The sequence below is a fragment of the Staurois parvus genome, unplaced genomic scaffold (genome assembly GCF_062004578.1).
Source record: "Staurois parvus isolate SC_StPar_1 unplaced genomic scaffold, SC_StPar_1.0 ptg000420l, whole genome shotgun sequence".
NCBI classification, from domain to species: Eukaryota; Metazoa; Chordata; class Amphibia; order Anura; family Ranidae; genus Staurois; species Staurois parvus.
Window position 1 is genome coordinate 4,484,875 of NW_028318216.1, and position 20,289 is coordinate 4,505,163.

General features: G+C 40.4%; 1 protein-coding gene across 2 annotated transcripts in view; it reads right to left on the reverse strand.

Annotated features, from left to right (window-relative positions):
- Positions 1-14,692: 14,692 nt before the first annotated feature.
- Positions 14,693-20,289, reverse strand: part of ARHGAP25 (Rho GTPase activating protein 25) — a 230,216-nt gene continuing 224,619 nt past the window's right edge. For both annotated transcript variants that reach the window (XM_089687212.1, XM_089687213.1), the window contains exon 11: positions 14,693-18,380. In XM_089687212.1, the coding sequence (XP_089543338.1) occupies positions 18,173-18,380 (208 nt within the window). In that variant the 3' untranslated portion in view covers positions 14,693-18,172. The remainder of the gene's footprint in view (positions 18,381-20,289) is intronic.

Genomic DNA, 20,289 nt, shown 5'->3' on the forward strand with positions numbered 1-20,289 from the left:
CCCATCCAGAGAACTTCACATTTGTCCTGATTGACCTTGGAACCTGATGCCTCGGCATACTGATCCATTACTGAAACCACCTCCTGCGCCTCCTCCGGTCCAGAAATGAAAACAGAAACGTCATCAGCATAAGCCACAACTCTCAAAGGCGGATCTCCAGTGGCACCCACCAGCACCCCACTCACCGCCCCGCCATCTAGCCTCCTGACGAAGGGGTCAATGGCAAAGGCATAGAGCAAGGGACTCAGCGGGCACCCCTGGTGCACCCCAGATCCAACCTCAAAGGGCTGCCCAACCCAACCATTCACCAACATGAAGCTCTCCGCCCCTTGGTACAATGTCTTCAACCAGCCGATGAACCTCCCCTCCAAACCATACCGGTCCAGGAGATGCCAGAGGTACTTGTGATCAACTCGATCAAAGGCCTTTGCCTGATCCACCGCCAGCAAGTACTTTCCCCATCCTTCAGCCTTACATCGCTCCAGAGCCTCCCGGACAGCTAACACCGCTGTGAAGGTACTCCTGCCCTGGACCGAGCAATGCTGCTGACGAGAAAGCAAACTGTCTGCCACTGACGACAAGCGCCAGAACAAGATCTTCGCCAGAACCTTTCTATCGACATTGAGGAGGCTGATGGGGCGCCAGTTCTCAATAGCCGAAGGATCTTTACCCTTTGACAGGAGAATAACTGCAGACTGTCTCATGGAAGGAGGGAGAGATCCCTCATCCAGACAGCTGTTATACACTTCCGCGAGACGAGGTGCCAGGCGGGATTTAAAAGCCTTAAAAAATTCGGCAGTCAGACCGTCTGGCCCAGGAGTCTTTTTAATGGCCAGACTATCAATCGCTCTGGACACCTCTTCTGCAGTAATCTCCCGAGCCAAACTCGCCAGAGGGACATCACTGTCCAGACCAGGCGTGGATTCCAAAAAGCTCGACATCCCTGTCCGGTCAAGGTGTTTCTCACTCAGTAAATCCGCATAAAAGGACCTGGAGACCTCCAGAATCCCTGACCTGGATTTAGCCAGGGACCCTGTACTATCCCTCAGAGCAGAGATCGTCTTAACTGCTGCACTCTGTTTGCAATTCTGGAAAGGGTCATATCTTAATCTTGCCATGTAACATATATGAATTATATGACATTGAATTTATGTATTTGGTGTTTATAAGATACATTTTGCTATGTATATTTTTCTAATGGGCGTTCAGTCTGTCTATGGTGGTGGCTGCCGGAGAGTGTATAGTCCTGGGGGCGGGCATATGTGTCAGTCTATTCTCCCAAGCCAGGAGTTTGTTTCTGGGTTGGCCGCCATGTCCCTTGTTCTTCCAGGGCCTTCCTGGCGGCATCAGTCCTGCTAGTGCGCCTTTGCTTTTCCTTCCTGGTCCAGCCCATGCGCATCCTTTGAGTGTACGTTACGTGCGCATGATGTCATTCGCACAAACGCACTTACGGCGGATACACACTGCACCATTACAGTACTTGGCCATGGTATATACACACAGCCGGCTGTGATTGGCGCAGTGGTGGTTCTTATTTGAGGCACTCAACCCCGGATACAGGCATAAACTGCAGCTATTCTGACGTATGTGGCCCTAAGGTATATTATTTTGCAGGTATACTGGGAGATATATATGGTGATTTGTCCTAAATGAGCACTCGTTGTATCTCATGGCTTTTTTGTAAGCGTTTACTATATGCATCAGGTGCAAGTGAATATTCATGGTTCTTCATTTGGATTAACTTCTATTGCTTTTGTATGAGGTGAAGTATTATATTGAGATATATACAGCGAGATATTGTACCCTATAAGCTATTAGAATATCTCTTGGTTACATTATTCTCTGTTTGTGGCACTGCAGGTGGCTTCTATTTCCAGAAGATACCATTTGATATACTTGGTTTATGTTTGAGGGGACAATGGTTGTCCTGCCTTGGAAAATCACACACTGAAAAATACGCTGTTTATCTGCCTAGCCATCTTCTTACTATTGCCTAGTCATACAAGTATGTTTATCACCATTATACACAAAATATGGTTTGAAATCTTTTAGTTCATATCTAATATACAATGTGTTACCTTTAGGCATAACCACCTTTTCCTGGTTACATCTTTGCTTTTGAACTTCCATTTGCTTCCACATCCTCAATCTGACTCACTCCATCTCACATGTGGGAACAATTTATGATCATTGTACTAGGTGATATATTAGGTATCGAGTTTTTGGCAATTAGTAGATGCAAACTTATAAATATACATACATCTTGCTAGTGGTGTTATGTGCTCCATTCATAGGATTCTATATATATGCTGATTGGTTCCCTTGCACCCGACCTGAGTGATCTACATTTGAGTGTCCTATGTCTGCCCCCTAGATTGGTTATCACTGGCTGCCGCTTTCCAATGTAAGCCCAATAATAATTTTGTGAATATTATATGTACATTTTATATCGTTCTGTTATATGTAATTGATTGTGTACATATCTTTTGTTTTTTTGTATTTTATTTATAGTAGTACCACTTTCCTTTACAAAGAAATTATGGTCCTGAAGAAGCCAAACGCACAAGCGAAACGCGTTCCTTACTGTACAGTTACATTCTTTGATAATAAGAATTATTCCATATGGTTATATGTACTACACAAAATGTAAAGGGTTAATGCCAGGAATTATTCCCCTCTTTGACAGGGTGTCCTGGATTTCATGTTTTATCTTGTTTGTTATGATCTTTATGTAAATAAAATTGTATTTTGTTAACATACCAGTTTGGTCTCTCACTGTGCCTAAAAAATCCACCATTTTGGTGGTACAATCTTTGTCCGGCACTTATTTCTATATATAACAACCCCATACTATAATCGCACTTCCACCAAACTTTACACTTGGCATAATGCAGTCAAGCAAGTACCGTTCTCCTGGTAACCGCCAAACCCAGACATGTCCATGTGATTGCCAAACAGAGAAGCGTCACTCCAGAGAACATGTCTCCACTGCTCTAGAGTCCAGTGGTGACATGCTTTACATCTGAAGTGTTTTATTGCACTTGGTGATATAAGGTTTGGATGCAGCTGCTTGGCCATGGGAACCCATTCTATGAAGCTCTCTATGCACTGTTGTTGTGCTAATCTGAAGGCCACATGAAGTTTGGAGGTCTTTAGGTATTGATTCTGCAGACAGTTGGCAATTTCTGCACTTATTGTACATTTAAGCATTTGCTGAACTCGTTCTGTCATTTTACGTGGGCTATCACTTTGTGGCTGAGTTGCTGTTGTTCCCAGTTGCTTCCACTTTGTTTTAATACCACTAACAGCTGACTGTTGAATATATAGTAGCAAGGAAATTTCACAAATGGACTTATTGCACAGGTGGCAACCTATCACGGTACCACGCTTGAATTCACTGAGCTCCTGAAGGTGACCCATTCTTTCACAAATGTTTCCAGAAGCAGTCTGCATGCCTAGGTGCTTGATTGTATACACCTGTGGTGACGGAGTTGATTGGAACATCTGAATCCAATGATTTGGAGGAGTGTCCCACTACTTTTGGCATTATAGTGTATGTGAAAGCCGCAGTGCCCACATCAAGGCTCCTCTGTATACTGTGGTCATATCTCTATAGTTTTGAGAGTTTCAAAGTTGGAGCATACTGTATATAATAGTGGATAAATTAAGGGCACGTTTGTCTGGAGGGAACCTACTTTTCTTTAAAGACATGGTGACACATTGAACGCCCAGCAAGAGTACAATAGCAGCGGAAGGCATCTAATGTGTCCCCCACACCAAATCAGTGAACAAGTGCTGGGAGCCAGAGACAGATGCTTGCTATCAAACCAGCCACTAGCTGCAATGTCAGGCATCCGTCTCTAACATTGCAACTGAATAATGTATAAAAAAGTGATAATTCTTTGAGTGTGTGCGTGTGTGGGGGGGGGGGATTACAAACTCGTTGGAACTACTAAACTTAACAAAGTTACGTTTCTATTTCTTTTCCTTACAGATGGTAGGAGCAATGATGTAACATGACATGACATCCAGATAAAAAGTGTGTGTACCCATGTTCAAGTTTATTCTGCTACCCTGACTGTAGCCTCAAGTCTCCTGTTTCAGGGTGGCTCTTTTCCATTGCAGCATGCTATGGAGTCACCCTTGCATGCAGGGACTAGATTTGTGTCTCCCTATACTGTGTGCATCAATAGAAACAAACAGCTTCACAGTTTAGGGTGGCAAGACACATCCCTGCTTCTTCCTCTTCCTTCGCCCTTTTTTCTTCAAGCCAGAAGACTGGCTGGAAAAATGCACTGTTCATTTTTATCTCTTTCCTACTGTGTACCCATCCATCCTCCAAAGCACAAGCATGCAAGTTCCTCTGGTGAAAAATCCATTGGCTGTAGGATATTTTGTTAGACAAATAAATTAGTATCTGGAACAGATCTAATGCTTGTAGTGAGAGAAGTTCTTGCCTCCGCTAGTTCCATGATGACTGACCATCACACTACACTGGGGTAAGCATTCCATCTTCTAATATAGCACCATGTTGCCTTTTTTTAGAAGCATTATATGATATTGTTTTTTGGAACCAAGGGTATAAAGGAAATTTAAGTACATCATTAGAGCAGATTGAACATACTGTAGCTGACAGGAATGTTATCTATTTCTGCCTTTAAGCCCGCAGCACCATCTCCTGGCCAACCAAAAAAAAAAACATGTTGTGTGGTATTCTTTATCTGGTGACCAGTCGGTCCAGTTATCTTTCTCTCACATTGTTAGAGGATTGTTAAAGTAGAACTAAAGGCAAAACATTTTTTTTTTCATTTTTGAACAGAGTAAGAGAGAGCTATAATTTCCTCCAAAGTGAATCACTTCTTGTCACCAGAACTAGTATCCCTTTAGGAAGATTTTCCCTCTATTCCTGGTGAAAGCCCAAAATTTGGGATTTTCTTTCACGTTCGCTCTTTGTGGTGGTAAAAAAAAAAGACACATGGAGAGGGTGATTGTTCTTAACCGGGGGCACAAATGGCAATAAAACCTGGCAGGTGTTCTAATCCCTTTCCACTCTAACCAAAACTACTTAAAAGGTTTTGCCTTTAGTAAAAAATGTATATGATTGATAAAATGTTACTAATACATTAATAACTTGGCATAATAGCCACTACCCTCTTTCAGTTTAACCACTTCAATACCGGGCACTTTCACCCCCTTCCTGCCCAGGTCAATTTTCATGTTTCAGCGCTCTCACACTTTGAATGACAATTGAGTGGTCATGCAACACTGCACTTGAGCCTGCACAGTAATGACAGTGCGCAGTGCATTTTGTTTAGTGCAGGTTGCTGTAGCAATGGCGGCGGCAGCAGAAGTACCCACCCTGTTGCAACGGCAACCTGTCAATCACATTACATTATTAGGCTTCCCAAAGACGCCGATATCCCAACAGTCAATGGGAATCGCCTAATGATGTCATCGCCTAGGCGGCCGGGACAGGAACTGCCGCCCAAAGAATTATAATAAAGGTATTTAGGAACAAACAAAAAAATAATTTCCATTTTGCACTGTACATTGGGGGGGCATTAGAAATATTGGAAGTTTAAAAAAAGACTGGAACTCCACTTTAAATTGAAATAGTTACAGTCAGTTAATTTCCACAGCCTAGTGCAACTCTTAGAATTGAAAAATTTAGGGCCACCAAATTATGCATTATTTATTTAATTGCTTCAAAAAATATTGGATATTGAATCCACCCAAAATATCGAAACCGAACACTAATATATAGCAATCTTTCGGAAAAAACTGCAAAATTTTTAAAATCCAACTGGATCAATGAATATACTAAACTACTGTTAAAGATATGAAACGAATTCCAAAATCAAATCGGTTTAACATAACAAATGTGACAAAACTAAATTCTTCAATGAACAAATGCATCCGATACAAAACAAAAATTTTCGGCATGCATGTCTAGTAATTAGACATAAATTACCCTGGAAAGCTCAAATCTTGATAATGTTACAAATAAAACATTTCAGAAGATTCAGACACAACCCATTGGAGTAGGGGGTGGTATCATCAAGCCAAGTAGGCCAATATTAACCACTTGCCTACCGGGCACTTTCACCCCCTTCCTGCCCAGGTCAATTTTCATGTTTCAGCGCTTTCACACTTTGAATGACAACTGACCGGTCATGCAACACTGTACCCAAACAAAACTTTTCTAATTTTGTTCACACAACTAGATCTTTCTTTTGGTGGTATTTAATCACCACTGGGGTTTTTATTTTTTGCTAAAGCAAGAAAAGCATGATCAGGGAAGGAGGTCATATGACACCCTCATGGAGGGACAAGAGGTTCACCCAGCTGTCATTGTACTATATGCAAGGAGGGAAATAGTTCATGTTGAAGGAGCCTACTCCTATCTAGAAGTTTATAAACTTACTTTGTGAAGATCCCACACATTTACTTCCTTGAAGTTTGTGACATGTATTCACAATGTCCTGTGGGTAGGCACTGCTGTATCACACATTTCACAGAGCCTGCCTTCTGAACTACAGAGGTGCTAAAAGGAGCAGTTTCTGGAGGTGGAGTCAGCACAGGAATCAAAGAAAGCAGGCAGCAAGGTATCATGGGATATGTAGTCCTTGGAAAATAAAAGGAAACAGCAGAGGGGAAGCTGCAAAGCATGCAGGGAATCTAGGAAGTTTTGGAAAGAGATGACCAGGAGACAGGCAGAACTCACAACATGAAAGAAGATTTTTCAAGTAAGTTTATATTGGATTGTCAATAATAACTATTGTATGTAATGTTATTACAATGCTGATATTATAAAATAAAAGTGTATGCTGTGACCAGAGAATCTCCTTTAAAAAGTATACTGTATGTAACTGGATTATGTTGAAAGATTCTTTTCTACAGAATGTGTACCGAAAGTTATTTTCGTAACTTCCTGCGAAATTCAAAAGAAAGATCTTGACAGGTGTATTGATGTGGAAAGGTTCCATTATTTTAGGACTGATTTCCCACTTAGCTAACCAGAGTAGAAAATAATAAAGGAACAAAGGCCTGGCTTGCAAATGATTGCAAACCCGTGTTTTCCAATTTAGCAACAAAGCAATAGGTACACTTTCATGTCTTGTATTAAATGTTTAATTATGCACCATGTAATACTGGAAACACTTGCCCTCCAGAGGATTTATCCCCCTTACAGACCTTGCCATTTTTTGCGTTACGCTGCTGCGTTACTTTAACTGACAATTGCGCAGTCATGCAACGCTGCACCCAAATAAAATTTACGTCCTTTTTTTCCCACGAATTGAGCTTTCTTTTGGTGGTATTTGCACTATAAAAAAGACTGACAATTTTGAGAAATATTTTTGACTTTTTGCTATTAAACATATCCAGTAAAAAAATGTTAAAAATCAAATTTCGTCATAAATTTAGGCCAAAATGTGTTCTGTCTTTGCTGAAAAAAAAATCCCAATACGTGTAAATAATTGGTTTATGTGAACGTTATAGTGTTTACAAATGGCAGTATATATACTGGGATTTTTTTTTACATTTTTACTAGTAATGGCGGTGATTAGCGCCTTATAGCAGAACTGCGACAGACATTCTGACACTGGGGGGAACTGACTTGGTATCACTGACATCCCCAGTGACACCAATACAGTGATCAGTGTTAAAAAAAAAGCACTGACACTGTACTAACGGCATTGGGAAGGAAGGGGTTAACATGAGGGGTGATCAAAGGGTTAACTCTGTGCTAAGTGTGTTTTACTAGGGGTTGGTGTCTGTGCGCTTCACTGTAAGTGCACTGCTTTGGATGGCCATGCTGTGCACAGCCATCCAAAGCAGTGTGCCCGAGCTGACAGGGAGGAGAACTGTTAGTAAACAAAACAGTTCTCCTCCCCATTACAGTTCTCATCCCCGTTGCAGATCCTCAGTAATCACTGGGCACCAATGAGTGATTGACAGCCGTGGCCCCTTGTGTTTAAATCTGTGTCATTAGTACAGTGTCAGTGTACAGTGTGATCACTGATCACTGTATTAGTGTCACTAGCGATGTCAGTGTCAGTGATGCTTCCAGAGAGTATTTGTTAGTGCCAGATTGCCCTCCACCCTATCACAGTCACACTATAAGTCGCTAATCACCGCCATTACAATATAGCCAATTCCAGGACATATATCATAGTTTGTAGATGCTATATCTTTTTCAAAAAGCAATTAATATACACTAATTTGGAGATTTTTCTTTTTTACCAAAGACATGTAGCAGAATACATTTTGGCCTGAATTTATAAAGAAATTTGATTTTTTGATTTTTGGTATGTTTGCTAGGGAGTACATGTCAAGTAACATTCACATGAATGGCAAGACCAAAACTTCCCAGCAGAACATTGTCCAAAGCATCACACTGTCCCTGCTGGTTTTCCTTCTTCCCACACTACATTCTGGTGCCATCTCTTCCCCAGGTAATTGAAGCACACACACCTGGCCATCCACATGATGCAAAAGAAAACATGATTCATCAGACCAGGCCACCTTCTTCCATTGCTTTGTGGTCCGGTTCTGATGCTTACTTGCCCATTATTGACACTTTTGGCTATGGTCAGGGAATGACGAACCCTGATCGGTCAACAGCTGCACAGCCCCATACACAATAAACTGTTGATTTTTTCTGCTTTCAGCACATCAATTTCAGGGATAATATGTTTGCTTGCTACCTAACATATCCCACCGAGTTTAAGAAGCCATTACAATGAGATAATCAATGGTATTCACTTAACCTGTCAGTGGTCATAAAGTTATGGCTGATCGGTATATACTGGGTTTAATAACATTAACCCTTTGAGGACCATAAGATTACGGAACGCCAAAAGAATCAATTTTTTGTTTTTAAAGTTCATACACTTCAGTTTCTGTAACTAAGCCATTTCACGAAATAATTGGCAAAAAGCTAGATCCATTTGTTGATAAGAACTAATATTTTGACTCAAACCAAAAAAAAAAAAGTATTTTAAGTTCTTAATCAGATGATACAGGCAATTAAAAACATGGGACAAATACGTCCCTTGGTCCTCAAAGGGTTAACTGGCTGGTTCACCAATGGATACGGTGGATTGGTACTGACAGTACAAGCTCTTTGAGGTTTATTTACTAAGGCAAATAGGCTGTTCACTTTGCAAAGAGAAGTTGCTCTTTGCAAGGGAATTTTCTCCAGAGTGTAGTGAATGGTGAAATTTCACTCTGTAAAGAAAACCCAATTGCATGCAATGAAAATAATAATACATTTTTTGCTTAGACATGACAGGATGATGGAAGTAAGCAGATTTTTACCTTGTTCACTAAGCTCTGGGATACATTCTCCAGCCTATTTGCCTGTAGAAAAATCAACCTCAATGCTACATAAATGCACATATTTAGACTGCTGCCTTCTGTATCTTGAAATATGCAGGATGTTACAAAACATAAATATTGATGTACATTCTGCAGAAATGACTATTACATATAAAACGGTTACATAACAGTTCAGACTAACAGCAAATATACAGCTGATATACATGTAAGAATGTGAAATGTTATACCTGCCAAAATGTGTAATTCTGTTTCAAACATCTTCTGATTAACATAATTTTACTGCTCTGGAAAAGAAGAGCATGTGGAGCACATTCGATGTCTGTGTCCCTCACCTTGGGCCATGTTCAATTCTTTGAACCCAACATTACTATAATCTTCATCCGTAATGTGGAGGTTTAAGGAAGGAGTCGTGGCACACAGCAAGAAATACAGACATCCGACACTCCTGGAAGTGTTGAATGCTGAAGACACTGATGTAGGCTGTAGTGCTAAAACCGGGGGAAGGTGGAACACACAATACCAGAGTAGTAAATATTATTGATATTCTCAACCTGGGACCTAATGGTTTAATTTATTTGGAGACCTAAGAATATGCATGCATCATACATACTAGGGGGGGTACAACTGGGGTAATCAATGGTGGAGAAGGATCTGGAAGTTCTGCTAGATCACAAGCTTAATAATGGCATGCAATGCCAAGCTGCAGTTTCTAAAGCGAGCAAAATCCTCTTTTGTATTAAAAGAGGTATAGACTCCAGAGAGAGAGATATCATATTACCCCTGTACAAATCATTAGTAAAAATTCATCTGGAATATGCAGTTCAATTTTGGGCACCAGTTCACAAAAGGAACATTGGGGAACTGGAGAAAGTACAGAGAAGGGCAACCAAACTGATACGAGGCATGGAGGAGATCAGCTATGAGGACAGATTAGAGGAACTGACTTTATTCTCTCTTGAGAAGAGGAGATTAAGGGGGGATATGATCAACATGTATAAGTACATCAGTGGTTCATATAGTGAACTTGGTGTAGAGTAATGCAGGCCATAGATGGGGAGAAAAACGGCAGATTTTCAGCCGATTAACGAACTATCGGTCGGTCTAAAAAACTTACCTGACCACCAATTATTACGAAAATCGGCCGATTAATGAGTAACCTATAACGGGAAATGATGTCATTTTGTGGCCTTTGTGATCCTTTTTCGGAAAACGATCGTTCGTTTTTGACCATCAATGAGGATAAAGTCGGGCGTTTTTCGAAAATTTTCCAACATCACCGATAATCTGAAAGTCCAAAATACACGAAAAACGGCCGACAAAATCGTCCACTAACGATAAGATAATCGGCCGGTTTTATTTTCGGACAAAAAATCGGCCGTTTTTCTCCCCATCTATGGCCTGCATTAGTCACCCTGAGGTCATCACAAAGGACAAGGGGGCACTCTTTGCGTCTGGAGAAAAAGAAATTTAATCTCCAATGTAAACTACAAACACGGAAAGGTTTCTTCACAGTGAGAGCTGTGAAAATGTGGAATAGACTCCCTCAAGAGTTAGTTCTGGCCAGCTCAGTGGATTGCTTTTAAAAAGGCCTGGATTCTTTCTTAGATACACAGAATATAACTGGATACTAATATTCATAGGTAAAGTTAATCCAGGGAATATCCAATTGCCTCTCTGCAGATCAAGAAGGAATTTTTTTTGCCCTGCAGGAGCAAATTGGGTCATGCTTTGCTGGGGTTTTTTTTGCCTTGCTCTGGATCAACTGTGGGTATAGGATCATACATTTTTTTTTTTTTATGGTTGAACTAGATGGGCTTTTTCTTTTTTTCAGCCAGACTAACTATGTAACCTCAAAGGATATTTTTAAGGATTGTAGTTATGTTCATGTACAAAGGTTTATTAAAAAGGGCTGTCAATGGAAAAAGCATAGAGTACAAAATGCTATACCTAATATCAACCAATCAGATTTCATCTCAATGTGGTCTGATTACAAATAAATTATTTTTGATAGTTTGATGTGGATGACTGATAAAATAGGTGATTTTATATGTCATGTTATTATGGAGGTTTGTGTGTTTGAACAATAAAGGATGAAGTCTCTACATCATTTAAAAACTTCATGGTACACATTGCTAATATCTTTCATTCAGTTTTCTTTAACATCTGTGACATAAGAGGGATCAATTCTTTGGGCCTGATAGCATGGGCATGCGTCCCCCCTTTTTGTTTAAAAAAATTAAATTTACCCCATAAAACCTTTAAGCTAAAAAAAGTTACTGTCCCTGTAAAGGTTTAAATAAGGTTTGCGTGGGAAAAAGTACATCTTGTGACCTGAAGATTCTGGAATGTCACATAACCCAGTAGAAGGTTCTGGAAGCTGTGGGCAGGGGCGGACTGACAACTCATGGGGCCCCCGGGCAATAGGGGATCATGGGGCCTGTGTCCTTGCCCAAACTCAAAAAAGCCTATGAAAAAGGTACCAGGGGCATCTCATGGGGCCCCCTACTGACCCCGGGCCCTCGGGCAGTGCCCGAGTTTCCAAATGGTCAGTCCACCCCTGGCTGCGGGGCTTAGTATATGTAAAGCTACAATGAAGAGAATTCACCAGTTGGTTAGCATCGGCACAATTTATGGCAAGGCACTTTATGTGATTTGTCACCCTTTTTATTGAAAGAGCGATCTTGTGATATCTGTTATTCTGTTTGCTCTCGAGTCCTGAATGACTGAGCTATTTGATTTATGATTGATAATAAAAGTGTACGTTTTATTATTAATAAAAGTTTATTAACATATTATTATTATTTATTTGTTTTAGCCAATAAAAGTGCCAATAAATGAACTTATGTGTGTCTTTTTTTATTTAGATTAGTAATAGTAATGCATTCGGGAGAGGCAAAAGGTCCCATGAGCCCTATATTATGCTTTGCTTTGGAACAGATTTGGCATTCTATTACAGACAGTGTAAGGCCACTGTAGTCCACAGCTAGGCCTTAAAGCTGAAGTAAGTCCTGTGGGTGAACCTATGACTATGAATTGAAACTATATAAATTTTAGCTCAAGCAGTAAAGCAAAAACAGACCCATACCTTCGAAACATATCTTATAAATACATTTTCTTTGAAGTAAGAGATAAAGATAAACTTCAGGCAGATATAAAAGACTCAAATTATCGCAGATTTTTAAATATTTCATTAATAAATAAATATATTTTGTAATGCAACCTATGTAAGTACCTAAATTTGATTTGGTATCCACCCCTTGTAATCCCCTGGATAGCATTAAACAAACTGGGATAAGGAGGGGCACTACTGGGAACCAATCAGGTAAGCTCCAGACATTGTGATAAGTTACATTCTGATAGGAGATGAGTACAGAATGAGCAGAGTTGATTTAATCACTGTGCTGCTCAATTGTCCAATGAGCAGGAAGATGACAACAATGTATTCCATTGTTGTAACAGAAAATGTAATGTTATCTTCCTGGTTGTGTTGGGGGGCAGAGCTATGTAATCTGAGGGATTAATGCATACAAATGCAAATCCTTTAGCAGGTAAAACAGTTCCCATATATGTATTTAATGTAATTCATATTTGCCCAGAGTTCAGCTTTAAAGAGTGGTAAAAGGAACAATTAATCAGTTCCCGTCAGGCCCATGTAGATAAACGGCTGGATGGGAGCACTGCCGATGCGGGTGGACGTTTATAAACGTCCCCCCGTATCCATTGCCTGTGCGTGCTCCCTGGAATCACTGAACAAGACCTCTGTGTGAGGTCCCGATTCATGAGATCACTGATTGGCCAATCAGTGATCACATGAATAGTAGTAAACAAGATGTCACTTCCTGACATCATTGCTTACTACTTGTGAAATCTGTGAATGATCAAAGAGGTCACATGGTACAAGGCTATTCACAACAGCCGTGTACCATGTGACAAGCTGTGACTAATCACAGCTCTCACAGTATTTCTCAATGGCTGCAGGCATGCAGCCAGAGAGAAGGAGAAAGTATTGCTTTTACAGCCTTTATGGGTGTAAAAGCAATCAGTGTAAAAAAAGAAAATAAAATCTTCATCACCCCCCACAAGTAGTACAGTGCCACTATGGTGACACTGTATTGCTAGGGTGACAGTATGTTTAAAAAAAAAAAAACATAATTAATAATATAAAAGAATAAAATAAAAAAGTTAAAAAAAATTTGAAAAATTTTAATTTTTGGTTATAAACTAATTTGGGTTTTTGTTTTTGTTTTTTACTAAAAAGATAGATGAATACATTTTGGCCAAGATTTATAAAGAAAGATTATTTATTTGCACAATTTTATAAGAAAAACACTTTTTTTTCAAAATTTTGGGATTTTACATTTATATAGTAAAAAAATTAAAATCATAGTGGTGATTAAATACCACCAATATAAAGTTCTATCTGTCTAAAAAAAAATGCTAAAAAATTCATATGGGTACAGCGTTGCATGACCGCGCAATTGTCATTGAAAGTGTGATAGCACTGAAAGCTGAAAATTGGCCTAGACTGGAAGGGGGTGAAAGTATCCAGACTTGAAGTGGTTAGTAACTTGCTGTCACCTTAACTGACCAGCATAAAGTAGACTAACCACACAATGGTACAAATAATGGAATAAGTCAGTATGGGTATAATTATATATGAAGGACCAAGTAACTAGATCATTATTGGCCCCTTTGCCTATCCAGCGTTCAACAGTCCACCCAAAATATTGTAAATGGAAGTCAGCTAAGTCTGGGATATTGAAACAAATATTTCTCTCCAATAATAATTCTCAATTTTGGGTGTTCCCATCTGTACTTTCATGTTCTACCACCTCTAATTGCATTATTATAAATTAAATAAAAGGGAGAGAGAGTAGGGCCACCTTACAATGGCTTCGGAAGGTGTGCTCGAGTGCAGTTATCTCACTAATAAAGTGTCCAAAAGCTAAAGGTGGTATAAATCTCCAGCATCTACCAAAAACACAAATAGCTATTATTTTTGGTGGATTCTTTAAAAGCCAGTCCCATTGATGAGACAGGTATGATCCTAAAACAGCCAACATTGTAAATAATGAGTAAACTGCCTTCACAGAAGTGGTTTCTGAATGTCTGTTATCTTCATTGTGTACAAAATCTATTGCTGGCCTAATAAACTGTTGGGCATCAAGAAAGGTCTGGGTCACTCTGTGCTGTTGGGCCCCATAGTTATCATATGATTTGCTTTGTGAGTCATTCCAGTGTGCTGTGGCTGATACAGGTCAACTTCTAGGTAATTTTGTAAAACCACAATAGCTGCATCAGTTCCATTGCAGGGGCTTATGGAAGTCATCTTTGAAAGAGCAAAGACTGGTTAGTCAACATTATTTAATCAGCCAAGTGGCCAGTAAGAGTGTAACTTAATTTGAATCTATAAAAACATACATTTAGTTGATACATCATTAACTTAGTGAACGCAAAATGTTTTTTTAAGACATTTTAATAAGTGGCAGTTTTAAATATAGACTTTCCATGACATACTGCTAAATTCAGGGATGGCACTGGGGAGGTCACACTGAGCTGTTGTCTCTCCTTAAAGTGTTACTAAACTGACACAGTAAAATCAGTCTGTATATGCAGTAAAGCATGCTTGTTATACTCACTGTGGAATCTAAGGGGTTAATCCTCTGCATTGTGTAAAAATTATGTTGATCCTGTCTTCTCTGATCCTCCCCTTCTTCTACTGTCCCCAATATAACTCCTGATAGAACAGAGGCTTGGAGACCAACTGCACATGCTCAGTTTGGTGTGTATTGCTAGAGATTTTTTTTTCTTTGGAGAGTGCATGTGATCAGCACAGGGCCAGTAAATACTGTACGGAGGGTCAGGGGTCCTGCAGCCTCATAGGACAATCAGAGGAGAATGAAAATTCTTCCTACAAACTTTAAAAGTGCTCTGCTGAACACTGATTGAAGTCACAAGACAGCGCTAGCTAAAGCTTGTAGGATGAGTTTTCTTTCTGCTCTATTAGGAAGGAAATCCCCTGACCTCTGTCTGGACAGTGCTGATTGGCCCTGTGCTGATCACATGCACTCTCCCAAGAAGAAAAAACACCTCTCTAGCAATATAAACCAAATTGAGCATGTGCCTGCCTACGGTTCAGTCTGGAGATAAGTGGTGGTCACTTGACAAAGGGGAGGAACAGAGAAGAAAGGATCAAACATCCTTTGTACACAATGCAGTGGATTAACCCCTTAGGTTCAACAGTGAGTATAACAAGCATGCTTTACTGCATATACACACTGATTTTACTGTTGTGGGTTTAGTAACACTTTAAACATGTAATCGTTTTTTTCTCAAATCCATTTTTCCTTTTCTAGCATTGTATTCCTTGACTGCTAACCATCACTGAACACATTCGCTCATTTCTGAAACAATGCTTTTTGAAACTTAAAGTGTTACTAAACCCACAACTGTATATGCAGTAAAGCATGCTTGTTATACCCACTGTGGAGCCTAAGGGGTTAATCCTCTGCATTGTGTAAAAAGGTTGTTTGATCCTATCTTCTCTGATCCTTCTCTTCTTCCAGTGTCCCCCTCTTATCTCTTGATAAGACATATCATGTGGAGTCACTCTGCACATGCTCAGTTTGGTATGTATTGCCACAAAGGTCTTTTTTTTTCTTGGGAAAGTGCATATGATTAGCACAGGGCCAATCAGCACTGTCTAGACAGAGGTCAGGGGTTCTGCATCCTCCTAGAGCAGAAAGAAAACTCCTTCTACAAGCTTTAACCAGTGCTCCGCTGGACACTAATAGAAGTCACAAGACCGCTCTAACTGCTGATGAGAAAAGGTATTTAGCAGTTTATATTTACTAAAATAATTGCATTTCCATGTTCTGTGTACTGTGAGAGACTGGATATAGTGAATGCAGGGCCCTGGGTTTAGTAACACTTTAATATCTAGGACCCCAGCTGTTCAGCCTCCTGCAGTGGATCAACAGCAGTTGCCAGACCTTGAACACTCTATGTTTTAGCACCAAGCATAGTACAGCAGGCAGAGGGAAGGCAAGGTGGGATGTGAAATAGAAAGTGGGTGAGGCTTTAAATCAGAGAACAGGCCAGAAAAATGATTACTACTGGCTGGGAGCAGACCAGGGGCGGACTGAAAACTCATGGGACCTCCGGATAATAGGGGATCATGGGGCCCCTGTGTCCTCGCCCACACTTAAACCACTCCCAAAAAAGCCTATGAAAGGTAGCAGGGGCATCTCATGGGGCCCCCTACTGACCCTGGGCCCTCGGGCAGTGCCTGAGTGTCCAAATGGTCAGTCTGCCCCTGGAGCAGACTATCTAACATCAGCCTACCAAGTTACCACCTTTACATCCACTACCGGGAGGTAAGTATGATATTCAATGAGTGTGTATGCTGAATATATCAGGGTGCATGGTGCAGTGAGCTAAGTGTACTGAGGTTCATGCTGTTGACTAAAGTTGGGTCTGTTGAGTATATTCTGTGGTCTGTTATGCATATTGGGAGCATGCTGCAGAGTACTGAATGTGTCAGTGTACAGTGTAACAGAATGCAGGGTGCAATTTGCTAAATGTGTCATGTGAGGGTTGTCACAAGTGTACCGAGGTACATGATGTGGTGTGCTGAGCATATTTGCCATGTATGCTGGTTTGCTGACTGCAGTTGAGTTAACAGGGTGCATCTTAAAGAGTGCTGAAGGTAATGGAGCACATAATGTGTGTGTGTATTTTGAGTGTATACTGAAGTGTGTTGAGTGTATTGTGGGAAATACTTAAAACACATCCACATTTTGCCTGAAACTGCCAGTGCACACTTTTGACCTCACTTTTTACATTGGCTTTAGGCCAGGGGCGGACTGACCATTTGGAAACTTGGGCACTGCCCGAGGGCCCGGGGTCAGTAGGGGGCCCCATGAGATACCCCTGGTACCTTTTTCATAGGCTTTTTTGAGTTTGGGCAAGGACACAGGGGCCCCATGATCCCCTATTGCCAGGAGGCCCCATGAGTTGTCAGTCCGCCCCTACTTTAGGCCCTTCGTTCTGTAGAGACACACCTTCCACCTTGTATAGAATTTCAGTACTTTTAGCCCAGGAACCCCTTTTTATGGAAAATAGGACCTAACAAAGTTCATAATTAAGTGACCTGTGACAGCTTACATATTTACTGCCCTCAGTGAAATTATATTTGCTTAAGATTTGATAGTAGTCTCTCCTCCTTTGTAAAAATATAAGGCAATGCCAAAATACCAATTAGCCATAATCTGGAAGCCATGGATGAAACCAGAAGAGCTGTTATATCTGACCACGCAAATTTTTCTGGGATGCTCAGCCACAGTTTTCTCATTTCTTTTAATAAAATATCAACCATCACTATAGTCACTACAGGGTTTGTAGTTGGCCCACAGATGACACTGTATAAACACCATTGGTAAAGAGATATCAGGAAAGTTTAGCTTTGTGTACACATGCAGAACTTTGTTCGTTAAAGGCCATCTCCCCACATTACTTCAAGTCCAGCACTTTGGAGTTTTATTTACCCTATGGGCAAACTAGGTTGGTGCAAAGGGTAGCTCTGTGCTAAGGTGCAAAAAAAGTTTTTCAGTCTTTAAAAAATATATTTTTGTACTAAAAATAAAAGCCATTTGGAAGAATTGATCATTTGTATTTGTGCAATGTCACCACGGACTTAGAAGTGCTTCAGCTCTTAGCTGTAATCCCGTTGTGTTAGTCCACAGTTCTCCACAATACACTGCTTCTTCAGTCCCAATCTCTTACAGGGTACTGATTGCGCTTTCATTTTTTCTCACATAATAATAATGTATTATGGCTTGTTTCCAGCTTGGCTCATTGCCCTCACAAACCCTTGGATTTCCTGCTCCAAAAGCTTGTTCCTCTTCTCTGCGTCATCTCGTGACCGTTCCATGTTCTGCAAGGTAATTTCTAGAGCCTTCCGTTGATTCTGTTCTTTTTCTAGATCTTCATTCAATTTCAGTACTTTTTTCCACACTTCAAAGTTTTCTTTCTCTAGGCTACAAAGGTATACACAAACAAAACAACATTTACAATTTGTATACACATCTGTTAACGGAGGACTTTTTTATCATTACTAGGTTTCACTCGGTAACCTTTGTGCTAGATATAAACACATTTGCTACTCGTTCACAACAAATTGCTAAATATAGAAGTGAAGTAAGGAGTTAATTAGTGATGGTTTGGGTTAAATAAGTGTTAATAAATACCGGTAGGTAAAAATTTTAGAAACATTTTTTTACTTGTGAGGATGCTGGACGTTATGTTCATTTCAATGGCCACTCTTCAAAGAACTAGTTTAAATACAATGTAGCAATAATATTGCTTATTTATCGATAAAGTCTGCAATCACAATATAAAACTGACAGCTGGTTCTAGTGATTTTGCCAAGGATAGCAGCCATAGTGCAGGAAGGAGCTCTTGGCTTACAAGGTACAAACAAGGTACTCAGATGAGGTATTTTTGAGCTTATCCTGTGCACCCATGGATGGCAACTGTTATCCATATCTTTTTTAGGTCAAACGTTCCTTTTTTAGGTCAAATTAAGCCCCTATTTGGTGAAACATTAGAGAGAGGCCAGTCCAGAGCTATGAGGACAGACAAGGAAGGAATGGCCACAGTATCCACTGATTCTGCTAGAGGGTCCCTGTACCTGGAAACAACCTGTCCAGTTTATTGTTGAATCTGAAGGCCAGAAGGTCCTGACAATGACAGAATGTGTTGTAGGGGGTCTGGAGTGAAACTGACCAGATTAGATAACTTCAAAGGAGGCTACCTTGAACCTTGAGGCTCTCATGCTATAGCAAAGAGTTGGGCAACTCTTGGACTGAAGAGTACAAGTTTTGGCAGCGGAGAGTTTGAAGTCTCTCCTTGGGAAGAAAAACTCTGGCTTGAGGTATGTCTAGGACTAGACCCAGATCTCTCAAGCAATGAATTGATTCTAGTGCTGATTTCTGAAGGTTCAAGACCCATCTGAACGTGTAAAAGGTCTAGACAGTCAGGGAAAAGTTGTTCTGTAGAACTTATGTTTACTATTTCCTCAGTAGGTGGTCATTCACATATTCCACAATGGGAATACTGTGAGAGCACAATAAGGTTAGAACTGGGGCCAGCACTTTGGTGAACACCTGAAGTGCAGAAGATAGGCAGAATGGCAGGTCCATAAACTGAAAGTGAAAAGAACCCTTAGCAAAGTGTAGAAATTACTGCCTGCCTGATGGAGAAAAGTTATGACATACCTGGGCAACTCCATTAAAAATGTCTAGCCTTAGAGCAGTCAGTTAATGTATGACAGATTAGAGTCACAGGCCTGTTAGCAATAGCAAAACTCTAGAGAGGGCCTCCAGGAGCTTATCAGTGGGGTCCTTAAAGACAGATGTATTCTCTACTGAAATGGTAGATGTTTTGTTAAGATGGGACACTGCCAGATCCACAAAGGGGACATACATCCCCTCAGCAAGAACTTCTTAGACAGAGCAGAGGAGGCAGCCATGCCCAGCAGTTCAGTTTTTTTTATTTGATCAATGTGTGATCTAATTAAAATGGTTGAATCTGCAAATAATTGAATGACCATAACATCCCTTTTAGATCGCTTTAGACTAGATTTGCTCAAACTAAGCTGACCTGCCAGGGCCATGACTACTGTCATGAGAAAAATATAAGAATCATCACTGCTGATCTCCTGCAAATTCTAGTTGACTGGCTATTGCACTGATCTGAAATAGGTATGCAGATCAGAAAAGTGATAGAACAGTCAAAACTCCTAATCTGTATTCTTATTTTGAGTGCATGATTAAAAGCACTGAAACAGAGATTTCAACATGGCAGCTAAGCATTTTCAAAAAAGGAGCTCGCCATTGGCAGCATCTATGTACCTCTCATGTCAAGTTTCTTTAAACCACCTTTGAA